Source organism: Oncorhynchus mykiss, chromosome 18 (genome assembly GCF_057628025.1).
Source record: "Oncorhynchus mykiss isolate SJ-2025 chromosome 18, ASM5762802v1, whole genome shotgun sequence".
NCBI lineage: Eukaryota > Metazoa > Chordata > Actinopteri > Salmoniformes > Salmonidae > Oncorhynchus > Oncorhynchus mykiss.
This window is the reverse complement of record NC_143039.1, coordinates 12,492,175-12,506,654: the sequence shown is the minus strand read 5'-3', so window position 1 is coordinate 12,506,654 and position 14,480 is coordinate 12,492,175. Positions and strand designations below refer to the sequence as shown.

The 14,480-nt window shown below is 41.5% G+C and overlaps 1 protein-coding gene across 4 annotated transcripts in view; it reads right to left on the bottom strand.

Annotated features, from left to right (window-relative positions):
- LOC118941023 (uncharacterized) overlaps nt 1-14,480 on the bottom strand; it is a 32,473-nt gene that overhangs the window by 7,182 nt on the left and 10,811 nt on the right. For 2 of the 4 annotated variants that reach the window (XM_090207067.1, XM_090207068.1), the window contains one exon: nt 10,186-13,224. In XM_090207067.1, the coding sequence (XP_090063193.1) occupies nt 12,299-13,224 (926 nt within the window). In that variant the 3' untranslated portion in view covers nt 10,186-12,298. Of the gene's footprint in view, nt 1-2,477; nt 2,709-6,268; nt 6,345-10,185; nt 13,225-14,480 lie in introns of those variants that run through there. The other 2 variants (XM_036951268.2, XM_090207065.1) reach the window with 2 other exon arrangements.

Here is a 14,480-nt window from a genome sequence, read left to right as displayed (position 1 = left end):
AACTTTTCAGGGAAGCTAGAAACCAACACACAGGCAGTTAGAAAAGCCAAGGCTAGCTTTTTCAAGCAGAAATTTGCTTCCAGCAACACAAACTAAAAACAGTTCAGGGACACTGTAAATTCCATGGAGAATAAGAACACCTCCTCCCAGCTGCCCACTGCACTGAGGATAGGAAACACTGTCACCACCGATAAATCCACTATAATTGAGAATTTCAATAAGCATTTTTCTATGGCTCGCCATGCTTTCCCCCTGCGCACCCCCCACAGCAACTCGCCCAAGCCTTCCCCATTTCTCCTTCTCCCAAATCCAGTCAGCTGATGTTCTGAAAGAGCTGCAAAATCTGGACCCATACAAATCAGCCGGGCTAAACAATCTGGACCCTTTCTTTCTAAAATTATCTGTCGAAATTGTTGCAACCCCTATTACTAGCCTGTTCAACCTCTCTTTTGTGTCGTCTGAGATTCCCAAAGATTGGAAAGCAGCTGCGGTCATCCCCGTCTTCAAAGGGGGGGCCACTCTTGACCCAAACCGCTACAGACCTATATCTATCCTACCATGAACACCTGATAGTGTTCAGTGTGTCAAATCGGAGCGCCTGTTGTCCGGGCCTCTGGCAGTTTCTATTGGGGTGCCACAGAGTTCAATTCTTGGACCGACTCTCTTCTCTGTATACATCAATGATGTCGCTCTTGCTGCTGGTGAGTCTCTGATCCACCTCTACGCAGATGACACCATTCTGTATACTTCTGGCCCTTCTTTGGACTCTGTGTTAACAACCCTCCAGACGAGCTTCAATGCCATACAACTCTCCTTCCGTGGCCTCCATTTGCTCTCAAATACAACTAAATGCATGCTCTTCAACTGATCGCTGCCTGCACCTGCCCGCCTGTCCAACATCACTACTCTGGACGGTTCTGACTTAGATTATGTGGACAACTACAAATACCTAGGTGTCTGGTTAGACTGTAAACTCTCCCTCCAGACTCACATCAAACATCTCCAATCCAAAGTTAAATCTAGAATTGGCTTCCTATTTCTAAACAAAGCCTCCACTCATGCTGCCAAACATACCCTTGTAAAACTGACCAACCTACCGATCCTCAACGTCATTTACAAAATAGCCTCCAATACCCTACTCAATAAATTGGATGCAGTCTATCACAGTGCCATCCGTTTTGTCACCACAGCCCCATATACTACCCACCACCGCGACCTGTACGCTCTCGTTGGCTGGCCCTCGCTTCATACTCGTCGCCAAACCCACTGGCTCCATGTCATCTACAAGACCCTGCTAGGTATCTCAGCTCGCCGGTCACCATAGCAGCACCCACCTATAGCACGCGCTCCAGCAGGTATATCTCTCTGGTCACCCCCAAAATCAATTCTTACTTTGGCCGCCTCTCCTTCCAGTTCTCTGCTGCCAATGACTGGAACGAACTGCAAAAATCTCTGAAACTGGAAACACTTATCCACCTCACTAACTTTAAGCACCAGCTGTCAGAGCAGCTCACAGATTACTGCACCTGTACATAGCCCATCTATAATTTAGCCCAAACAACTACCTCTCCCCCTACTGTATTTATTTATTTTGCTCCTTTGCACCCCATTATTTCTACCTCTACTTTGCACATTCTTCCACTGCAAATCTACCATCAGTGTTTATTTATTTTTACTTGCTATATTGTATTTACTTTGCCACCATGGCCTTTTTTTTGCCTTTACCTCCCTTATCTCACCTCATTTGCTCACATCGTATATCGACTTGTTTCTACTGTATTATTGACTGTATGTTTGTTTTACTCCATGTGTAACTCTGTGTCGTTGTACCTGTCGAACTGCTTTGCTTTATCTTGGCCAGGTCGCAATTGTAAATGAGAACTTGTTCTCAACTTGCCTACCTGGTTAAATAAAGGTGAAATAAAAAAATAAAAATTCATCCTCCACTCACTATCACAAGAGTTAGTAACTACACAGACTAATTTCATATCATCCTCCACTCAATATCACAAGAGTTAGTAACTACACAGACTAATTTCATATCACCCTCCACTCACTATCACAAGGGTTAGTAACTACACAGACTCATTTCATATCATCCTCCACTCACTATCACAAGGGTTAGTAACTACACAGACTCATTTCATATCATCCTCCACTCACTATCACAAGGGTTAGTAACTACACAGACTCATTTCATATCATCCTCCACTCACTATCACAAGGGTTAGTAACTACACAGACTCATTTCATATCATCCTCCACTCACTATCACAAGGGTTAGTAACTACACAGACTCATTTCATAGAACTTTAAAACACTGGCAGTTTGTCTACTTCACTTCTTCAGTCTGCTCTCTGATCACTCCAGATAATCCAGTTGTTCAGGGATGTTTGATGTCAGAATTACAGAAGTCAACATAGTATTAGACTGGGTCATAACTTAAGGTCTAATTTATAGATAGAACCTGCTCTTACCAATCTTCTCCTCCTCTTCTTCATCTTTAATGATGACATTCAGCTCCAGTGTTTGACTGCAGTCTTCCAGCTTCACTGATGCCATCTCTGGATCCTGCAGAGCAAACTGGGCTCCACTGTCACAATCAGGACCCAGTGACTGTAGGTTTCTACTCAGTGTGGAAGGAGAGAGACAGGCTGGGTTTGTCCTCACTGTTGATGTTAACGGCCTCAGACTTAATCTGAGTCGGTCTGTAGTAATAAAGACAAACGGACACAAAAGTTATTTTCTTGACAGTTCTGGCACTTTATTCTCTAAAAATATATTAGATCAGGTCGCTAAACATTGACAACAAACCATTTTTAAATGGTTCACACACAAAGTTCACACTTTAAATTACACAACGTAAGTACACAGAACCTATAGTAGATTTCCCAAATTAACATAAATGACTCAAAAACCATTTAGTACAAGGTTGCAGTTGTTTTAGGCAGCACTATTCACCTGAATAATCTAGATGATGGGATTAAAGACATTTACAAACCATAGAACCCAATTTGAAGAAGGAAATGCTCTGATTGGCTGATTGCTGCTAACCCATAGGAATCCCCATGTAACAGGGTTATATTGGTGATTCCCCTTGCCACTTTATTGTTAAGCCAATGGGTTTTTGGTTTTAGTTTTGTCTTGCCTTCGCCTACTCAACATGGCATCTTATTGGCTGGTTTGCGTAGCTTGCTTACGAGGGGGGATGTTCCAGTTAGAATCGTCCCAGTGAGCAAGCACCAAACCAGCGGTAAATTGTTGGTTGCAAAGCACCGTACGTCAAAAGTGATTTTTATACTCTCAAGTGATGATTTAAACGTACAATTTATATCAAATTGTTTGTAAATGTTATTCGAACATCACACATAAGATGCAGCGTTTTTGGTGCATATTTGTTATGCATTTTGTTGTAGAGAATTCCAGCTAATACTAGTTAGGAACTTACTGTATCTGGTGAGGGGGGGGGTTGTATATTTTGTACAGTGCGTGAGTGCAGAGTTGGATGGTGAGCTGTACATTGCATGACGTGTAATTTTGTGTCGTTTCTATCAGAATAAAGCTCCATGACTGGTGCTGTTGGAGCTCCGTGTTGATGATTGATTGGACACAACGCAAGAAGAGTACTGTTACACCCACACAGTTGACTACTTTAAAATGGTAGAAGCCCTCAGTGGCAATGCCCATCCTAAAACGGGGAATTGTTATCCCAAAGGTGGGAAGGCAGGGGACAAGCTTAGGTCCAAAACAAGCCAATAGAAAAGCATTGGCATTTTCCTCTAGGATTTACACACACCAAGCCCCTCCCCTTGCCTCTCACACCAGCAAAGTTGCAAGATCACCACATGTTCCTCTCTGGCAAGCAGTTTCAACTAGCTATTTACATTTGTGGTTTGGTCCAAAAGAATGGTTCATATGGACACCAAAACACATTGAGACATTATTTTACTGTACTAGAGGAGAAGTTACCTTTTCTATCAATGCCCTTTTTATGTCTCAACTACTCAGATTGAGAGCAGAGTTACACTACTAAACGGGAGTATCAATGAACATTTATTCTGGAAAATGAATGCTAGAATTAGTACTGCTAGCAGTATTTTAGCCAAATACTATTATAATAGCTCTCTAGTCGGTTTTATAAATGTGCAATAAGCATAAAGCAATTATACAAAAGCTATTGGCAACTCGTTCTCATTTTGAGCTACAAGGTTGGCCCCTTGATTTAACATCTGAACAAAGATTAGCTGGCTAATCACTAGCACGTGGGCTTGAGAGACTGTTGATGAGACAGACCTGTGTTCATTTTCTATAGGCTAATGCCTGCTACAATAAGTTAGTACTTTTTTAACAAAGTCATTTTCATAGACAGAATTGAAAGCCAGATCAGTGATTATTGCAACAACAAAAAAGAAGGTTAAACTATTTTGATAGCTTCGATCACGTGGACTGGGATATGTTCCGCATTGCTTCCAACAACATTGACGAATACGCTGATTCGGTGAGCCCGTTCATTAGAAAGTGCATTGACAACGTCGTTTCCATAGCAACGATTACAACATTCCCAAACCAGAAACTGTCGATTGATGGCAGCATTCGCGTGAAACTGAAAGCGCGAACCACTGCTTTAAACCAGGGCAAGGTGACCGGAAACATGACCGAATACAAACAGTGTAGCTATTCCATCCGCAAGGCAATCAAACAAGCTAAGCACCAGTATAGAGACAAAGTAGAGTCACAATTCAACGGCTAAAACAAGAGGTATGTGGCAGGGTCTACAGTCAATCACAGATTACAAAAACAAAACCAGCCCTGTCACGGACCAGGATGTCTTGCTCCCAGACAGACTAAATAACTTTTTGCCCGCTTTGAGGACAATACAGTGCCACTGACACTGCCCGCAACCAAAACCTGCAGACTCTCCTTCACTGCAGCTGATGTGAGTAAAACATTTAACACATTCTGGCATCCCCAGCCGCGTCCTCAGAGCATGCGTAGACCAGCTGGCTCCAGAGCGGGTCAATACGGACCACGGTCCAGATCCAGAGCGGGTCAATACAGACCACGGTCCGGATCCAGAATGGGGTCGATACAGACCACGGTCCAGATCCAGAGCGGGTCAATACAGACCACGGTCCGGATCCAGAATGGGGTCGATACGGGTCCAAAATATATATAATAATACTTTTTTGGTTGGGCTTCGACCCCTGGTATCATATAAACACAAAAGACACGTGTAGAATTGCTTAAAAACAGCAACAACAAAAAATCTCAGCCCCATCGTAACGTGTAGAATTGCTTAAAAACAGCAACAACAAAAAATCTCAGCCCCATCGTAACGTGTAGAATTGTGGGATATTAGCTTTTAAACTGCTTCATGTTCTCTCCGCCAACAAGAGGGTTGTTAAGATTTTGTGGTTGCAAGTTAGGGGTTTGTTACAACGCCAACAACTGACAATATCCATCTGGACCTTTGCCACCTAGGAAATGTGTGTGACTGGACCTTCTCAAATAGTACTGGAGAACCCCTGTAATAGACTGACTGGGAAGGTGATTTTTCACAGTCAAAGTGCTGCAATAACAGCTAAGAAGCTAATATTTGTGTTAATTCTTGATAATAGTTTTCTGTTGGTGTCACCTGTTTCATGGGTGCACAAACCAACTCGTTTCATAAAGTCATATAAGAATGCCCCCAATACAATGATGTGGTCTAATAATTTTTTTCCTGTTTACTTTCTAAATAATTTGTTATTGTAATTCAATGTAAATTAAGTAACAACATTCCAACCATGTTTAGCGTTGTCTTGTCCAAATATGACATGATTCCACTATTTTGAATCAGTTTATCACTTTCAAAGAGGGACTTTTACTTTGAGTGCGAACCACAAATTCCACTATTGTGGCTAGCTTCACAAGCGGGTACCAGGCCTATGTCCAGCTGGAGGACGGAGATGTTGGCCACATAAGAAATTAATTATGTTGAACAAACATGAATATGAATGTCAGTTCTATTCAGAGGATCTGCAACTTCCCACAACGTTTTTGTTCTGAACATCCCCAGGCGAAACCCACTGAGCTAACGAACCTGCAAAGCCTAACAAATGAACGTGTTGTGGACCCAGCGCCTTGTGCTTTTTTTTTTATCACATTCTTCACTCACTCGGTTTGACACAAAACCTTTCCCAAACGTCATAATACCTTGAAAGGTTTGTTATCTAACATGTCATGACGTTATTTCGATATTAGACTGTTTAAAAGTGCTATTACATACCTGTAGCGATAAAGAGAAAAGGACAGCACAGCTCAGGCGTTTTGTTTATTCTAAAGAATGGTGTGCGTCTACCGGAACTTCCTGTTCCCCCCACTACCACAGTGCAACAGCGACATCTATTGGACTGATGGACTAACTACTGCTCAAGCATGTAGAATATAAGTGATATTGATTAGCTAGATTACAAAAAAAAAATGGTTTTAAAAAACTAAAGCCGTGTCTACGTTTTTCAACTAATTACATATGCATTGTAGATGATCTCTGTGGAAGGCCAAGAAGATCATCAAGAACCTCAGCCACCAGAGACACGGCCTGTTCACCCTGCTACCATCTTGAAGGCGAAGACAGTACAGGTGCATCAAAGCTGGTACCAAGAGAATGAAACCACTTCTATCTCCAGGCCATAAGACTGTTGAACAGTCATCACTGATTTGATTTAGAGAATATTGGTGACTAGTAAATTGTCTTGTCCCAGTGTGTAGAGGTGTCATGACATGTATTGAGTAGATAAATACAGATATATATTATTTTGAATAAAATGTGATAAACACATGTACTTTTATTTATTGATGTACAGATTATGTAGTAACCCCCCCCCCCCCCAAACTAATGGTGAAAACTGATAATCACACCATCTCTATCTGATACATGCAGTGTCTGCATGCTCATTACCACAGAAAACTGCAGACGGAAAAGGCAATTGCAACCTCTTTGCAATAAGGAATTGAGACCAAAAGCTCGAGAAGTTTAAGAGAGTGTTTAATACCAATGATACAGTCAGCTGAGTGCATGCATTTAGAAAGCTCACAACACATTTTATACTCTTCCCTTATAGGCGTCACCTCCCCAGCTATACATTTTATGGCCCCAATGAGTTTCCCTCTTTTCCCCTGTGGAATGTCCATGGTCCTCTCTCTGTGGAATGTCCATGGTCCTCTCTCTGTGGAATGTCCATGGTCGTCTCTTTGCTTAGCCAGATGTCAGAATCCCAACCCTTCCATCTTCTGTTCTGGGCCTGAGGTTTCTCTTGTGTGCATATGTTGACGCATGTTTTTTTAAGCTGCTCTGTTGAGAGAATCTCCAGCCACAGTCAGAGCAGGAGTAAGGCTACTCCCCTGTGTGTATTTTTTTGTGTATTTTTAGCTTTGAAAGATTTGGGAAAATCTCTTTACAACGTGGGCAGTGGTGAGAATGTCTCAATGTGACCCGTGTGAACAGCATCAGAAATAAAAGTCAGTGTGATAAACAGTGATTATACAAAATATTATGAACACCTGCTCCTTCCATGACATAGACTGACCAGGTGAAATCTATGATCCCTTATTGATGTCACTTGTTAAATCACTGTAGATGAAGAGGTGGAGGAGACATTAAAGAATGATTTTTAAATCTTGAGATAATTTAGACATGGATTGTGTGCCATTCAGAGGGTGAATCAGCAAGACAAAAGATTGAAGTGTCTTTGAACAGGGTGTGGTAATAGGTGCCAGATGCACCGGTTCGTGTCAAGAACTGCAATGCTGCTGGGTTTTTCACACTGAACAGTTTCCCTTATGTATCAAGAATGGTCCACCACCCAAAGGACATCCAGCCAACTTGACACAACTGTTGGAAGCATTTAAGTCCTGTAGGTTTCTACTCAGTGTGGAAGGAGAGAGGCAGGCTGGGTTTGTCCTCACTCTCGATGTTGCCGGCTTGTCAGAGAAATTCTATAAGAGAGAGTGCAGATTCTTTCAAACAACACGTTATTATAAGATTAGCTAAAATGGAGCAGTCAACTATGCACTTCAACAGTTGTGCAGTTAAGGCCCAACGAACAGTGACGGGTCTCCGCTTTTATAGAGAAGTACATCCTTTTAGTAGACGTGGCACATAGTGTGTAAAAGGCAATTAGTTGTCTGTGCAGATTTAAGATAACGAGGTTGATAGCCCAAGGTCTCCACCGTCTAACTACATTCCCAACAGCAAACACTATAATGTGCTTCTTTCTGCAAGTTTCCTTACATGTGACTTTCTGTAGACAGTAAACCCACGGGATGTCAGATACTGCGGACGTACCTAACGGATCATAGCTATACGCCCAGTCTTGTGACAAAGTCACACAAAGACAAGTTTGTATCAGATTAGAAAAAACACTAGCATATAACAAGAGACTATTCTTTAAGCAGTAAAACATGGGATAACATGACTCATTATGTAATTTTCATCAGACTTAATCTGAGTCAGCCTGTAGTAATAAAGAGAAACGGACATAAATATTAGTCTTGACAGTTGTCACTTTCTTTATTCTCTAAAAATATATTTTTTGTTGTTGTAAATTATCTAATTTCAATAGATCAGGTGCTAAGCATTGACAACAAAACAATCATTCACATTAGACAACGTTCACGCTATAAAACTAGGCAACGTAAGTGAACTTAACCTATAGTAGGTTTCCCAAATTCAAATAAATGCATAAATGACAAAAAAACATATAGTACATGGTTGCAGTTTGTTTTAGGCAGCACTATGTACTATTTGTAATTGGCTCACTGCTACCGCACCGCAAGCGGTACCGGAGCGCCAAGTCTAGGTCCAAAAGGCTCCTTTAACAGCTTCTACCCCCAAGCCATAAGTTTGCTGAACAATTCATCAAATGGCCACCTGGACCATTTGCGTTGTATTTGAATGTGATTGCTTTTATTAAATATGTTTATTTTGTTATTATATGCTGAATTATATTGTTTTATACACATACAGTACCAGTCAAAAGTTTGGACACCTACTCATTCAAGGGGTTTACTTTATTTGTACTATTTTCTACTGTAGAATAATAGTTAAGACACCAACACTATGAAATAACACATATGGAATCATGTAGTAACCCAAAAAGTGTTACAAATATCCAAATATTTGTTATATTTCAGATTCTTCAAAGTAACCACCCTTTGCCTTGATGACAGCTTTGCACACTCTTGGCATTGGCTACTAACAACAGCAACTGCATAATATATCTTACTATGACGCCCTACCAAGTAAAAATGCAGTAACTGAGAAAAATGTATTTTATTTACCTTGGTTTCACAGGAACTTTATGCAGTTACTGCTAACATGACCCCCATTTTCTCGCCGAAACACAATAGAGGCAAGACACTTGTTCACATGATTAAGCATGTATTTAATGTAGCAAAAATGACTAACTAATTTTCTACCAAATTAGCAGTTACTGCTGTCAAGAGTTCACCTAGGGGTCATGATTGGGGCTGTAGCAAATGATTGATGTATGAGAATAATTGATTATGCTTATGTTGTATTAATAGAAGGGGAGGGGTTATAAGACCCCTCCCTCTTTACATTTATAGAGTCCTAGACTACAGATTTACAATATATATACACATTATGAGGTTTGAATATTATTCCACAGTGGTTTTCTAGTTCTCTCCCCCTTATAAAGAGACCCCTCTGAGAAATGTGTGACTGAGACAGAACTCTGCAGGGGAGTGTAGGAGATAAGACAGGTCAGACATTCCACTATAAATCAACTTGGACAGTTTACTGCTAAGCTTTTAGATAACACACTAAGAGCCTTGTTTATATAGCTGTGTAGGCATGGTTTTGGTCTCATGAGTAAAAGATAACGACGTAGGCAGTGATATCACTTCGGGTTCGATAAAATAACACGGGACCTTTTCTTTGATGCAGAACTTACTCGGAAACATGCGTGCCATGTTCCTGATTGTCAACTTCTGTCTGCAACTGCATTAATAAAAGGTTTTTGAATGATTTAATTAAAGATATTCTCATAATGCTAATTTCACCAATGAGCCAATGATTGACAGGGAACAGGAACGAACCCTAACACTGCCTTTTTGTTCGTTAGGGCAGTATGGCCCTGTCCCTCTGGCCAGGGTAAACGGTAATGTTATGTATACACAGTATTTCACTTCAAACAGTTTATTTCATTTAATTATACACAGAAAATAAGAGGTTACACAGCATAAATTAATGTACAAAAATGTTTCATTAGATTTTTGTAATTTAGCAGATGCTCTTATCCAGAGCGACCTAAGGGACAAAATATGGTTCATTGCAAGGGCACAATGCCAGATTTTTCACCCAGGCGGCTCGGGATTCAAACCAGCAACCTTTCAGTTACTGGCCCAACACTCTTAACCGCTGGCTACCTGCCACCAGATCAATTAACTTCAATACAGTTATTCAAATACATTCATCATCAATGACTAAAATAATGAATCTAGTATTAAGATACAATTTCATAAACACAAGTAGTCGATTCATAGCCTGTTTATCATTAAACAAAAGGTATTTAGTAATATAAAATAATCCACCCAAACTAATGCTGAAAACTGATCATCACACCATCTTTATCTGATATACACCGAGTGTACAAAACATTAGGAACACCTTCCCAATGTCGAGTTGCACCTCCTTTTGTCCTCAGAACAGCCTCAGTTCATCAGGGCATGTTCTGAGGACAAAAGGAGGTGCAACTCGACAAGGTGTTGAGAGCATTCCACAGGGATTCTGGCCCATGTTGACTCCAATGCTTCCCACAATTGTGTCAAGCTGGCTGGGAGTGGATCTACTCTGAATAGCTCCTTCCATCGATTAACAATTGGATTGAGATCTGGTGACTTGTCAGGCCACTGCAGTAAACTGAATTCATTGTCATGTTTTTGGAACCATTCCTGGACAAGCGTTGTGCCATGGGGCATAATCCTGCTGAAAAAAATTCTAAGGGATGCACCTGATTGGCAATGATGTTTAGATATCCTGTGGTATTCAAACATTGCTCCACTTTTATCAAGGGGCCCAGTGTGTGGCATGAAAACACACTCCACACCATCACCACCAGCCTGCAATGTTGACACACAGCAGGGATGCATGTACTCGTGGTTTCCTCCATACCCCAGTCCTCCCATAAGCATGACACAGCAGGAACCAGGGTTCATCAGACCAGGCAATATTTTTCAAATTCTCCGGTGTTTTCATTCCTTAGCTCACTGCAACTGTACTTTTTTTTTTTGTGTTGTTGCTGGAACCTAATGAGGATCCATAATAAATAAACAAAAACTACGTCATTGAGGAACAGAGCTTTCATCTGAGTTCACCTGGTCAGTCTACATCATGGAAATAACAGGTGTCCTTAATGTTTTGTACACTCAATGTATGTTGTGTCTACCAGCTCTGATGAGGCTTCTCTCCTTCATGTATACATTGGTGTCTTTTTAAAATTTTATTTCACCTTTATTTAACCAGGTAGGCTAGTTGTGAACAAGTTCTCATTTACAACTGCGACCTGGCCAAGATAAAGCATAGCAGTGTGAACAGACAACACTGAGTTACACATGGAGTAAACAATTAACAAGTCAATAACACAGTAGAAAAAAAGAAAATGGCCCATTTGAGAAAAACGCTCCAGTCAGAGCAGGAGTAAGGCTTCACTCAAGTATTTAACTAGGGAAGGGGGATACCTAATCAGTTGTACAACTGAACGCATTCAACTGAAATGTGTCTCCATAATTTAACACAACCCCTCTGAATTAGATGTGCGGGGGATGCCATAATTGACATCCACGTCTTCGGCACCCGGTGAACAGTGGGTTAACTGCCTTGTACTGGGGCAGAATGACAGATTGTTACCTTGACAGCTCGGAGATTCGATCCAGCAACCTTTCAGTTAATGGCCCAATGCGCTAACCACTAGGCTACCTATGTATATGTTCATGTATGTATATGTTCATGAGTTTTCAGGTAGTCCAGTTGAGAAAAACACTTTCCACAGTCAAGAGCAGGAATAAGGCTTCTCTCCTGTGTGTGTTCTATGATGAACTTTTAGCTGAGATGATGTTGTGAAGCATTTTACACAGTCAGAGCAGGAGTAAGTCTTCTCTCCTGTATGTATACGCTCATGTGTTTTTAAGGTGCCCAGTTGAGAGAAACTCTTTCCACAGTCAGAGCAGGAGTAAAGCTTCTCTCCTGTGTGTGTTCTATGATGAACTTTTAGCTGAGATGCTGTTTTGAAGCATTTTACACAGAGCAGGAGTAAGGCTTCACTCCTGTATGTATACGCTCATGTGTTTTTAAGGTGCCCAGTTGAGAGAAACTCTTTCCACAGTCAGAGCAGGAGTGAAGCTTCACTCCTGTATGGATACATTCATGTTGTTTTAAGTGGCCCAGTTGAGAGAAACTCGCCCCACAGTCAGAGCAGAAATAAGGCTTCTCTCCTGTGTGTATACGTTCATGTGCTTTTAAGTGGTCCAGTCGAGAAAAACTCTTTCCACAGTCAGAGCAGGAATAAGGCTTCTCTCCTGTGTGTGTTCTCTGATGACCTTTTAGCTGAGATGCTGTTGTGAAGCATTTTACACAGTCAGAGCAGGAGTAAGGTCTCTCTCCTGTGTGTGTTCGCTGATGAACTTTTAGGTGAGATGCTGTTGTGAAGCATTTTACACAGTCAGAGCAGGAGTAAGGCTTCTCTCCTGTATGTATACGTTCATGTGTTTTTAAGGTGCCCAGTCGAGAGAAACTCTTTCCACAGTCATAGCAGGAGTAAGGCTTCACTCCTGTATGTATATGTTTATGTTCTTTTAAGTGGCCCAGTCGACAGAAACTATTCCCACAGTCAGAGCAGGAGTAAGGCTTCTCTCCTGTATGTATATGTTCATGTGTTTTTAAGGTGCCCAGTCGAGAGAACCTCTTTCCACAGTCAGAGCAGGAGTAAGGCTTCTCTCCTGTGTGCACTCTCTGATGACCTGTCAGAGCCTTTAATGTTATGAAATTCTTCCCACAGTCAGTACAGGAATACAGATTCTCAACTGTGTGAATTTTTAGGTGTATTTTTAGCTTTGAAAGAATTGGGAAAATCTCTTTACAATGTGGGCAGTGGTGGGACCTCTTAGGTCTGTGATCTTCCTGCTGTTGCTTTCTGGATGTAGAGAATGTCTCAACATGGTCTCCTGTGTGAACAACATCAGAAGAACCAGTCAGTTGGTGTGATATACAGTGAGGAGAACAAGTACTTGATAACCTGCTAAATCTGCAGTGTTTCCTACTTACAAAGCATGTAGAAGTCTGTCATTTTTATCATAGGTACACTTCAACTGTGAGAGACGGAATCTCAAACAAAAATCCATTAAATCACATTGTATGATTTTTAAGTAATTGATTTGCATTTTATTGCATGACATTAGTATTTGATCACCTACCAACCAGTAAGAATTCCGGCTCTCACAGACCTGTTAGTTTTTCTTTAAGAAGCCCTCCTGTTCTCCACTCATTACCTGTATTAACTGCACCTGTTTGAACTCGTTACCTGTATAAAAGACACCTGTCCACACACTCAATCAAACAGGCTCCAACCTCTCCACAATGGCCAAGACCAGAGAGCTGTGTAAGGACATCAGGGATGAAATTGTAGACCTGCACAAGGCTAGGATGGGCTACAAGACAATAGGCAAGCAGCTTGGTGAGAAGGCAACAACTGTTGGCGCAAATATTAGAAAATGGAAGAAGTTCAAGATTTTATTTATTTATTTTTTATTTTACCTTTATTTAACCAGGCAAGTCAGTTAAGAACAAATTCTTATTTTCAATGACGGCCTGGGAACAGTGGGTTAACTGCCTGTTCAGGGGCAGAACGACAGATTTGTACCTTGTCAGCTCGGGGGTTTGAACTCGCAACCTTCCGGTTACTAGTCCTCCCCTCAACACTCTAACCACTAGGCTACCCTGCCCCCCAAGATGACGGTCAATCACCCTCGGTCTGGGGCTAAATGCAAAATCTCACCTTGTGGGGCATCGATGATCATTAGGAAGGTGAGGGATCAGCCCAGAACTACACGGCAGGACCTGGTCAATGACCCGAAGAGAGCTGGGACCACAGTCTCAAAGAAAACCATTAGTAACACACTACGCCGTCATGGATTAAAATCCTGCAGCGCACGCAAGGTCCCCCTGCTCAAGCTAGCGCATGTTCAGGCCCGTCTGAAGTTTGCCAATGACCACCTGGATGATCCAGAGGAGGAATGGGAGAAGGTCATGTGGTCTGATGAGACAAAAATATAGCTTTTTGGTCTAAACTCCACTCGCCGTGTTTGGAGGAAGAGGAAGGATGAGTACAACCCCAAGAACACCATCCCAACTGTGAAGCATGGAGGTGGAAACATAATTCTTTGGGGATGCTTTTCTGCAAAGGGGACAAGACGACTGCACC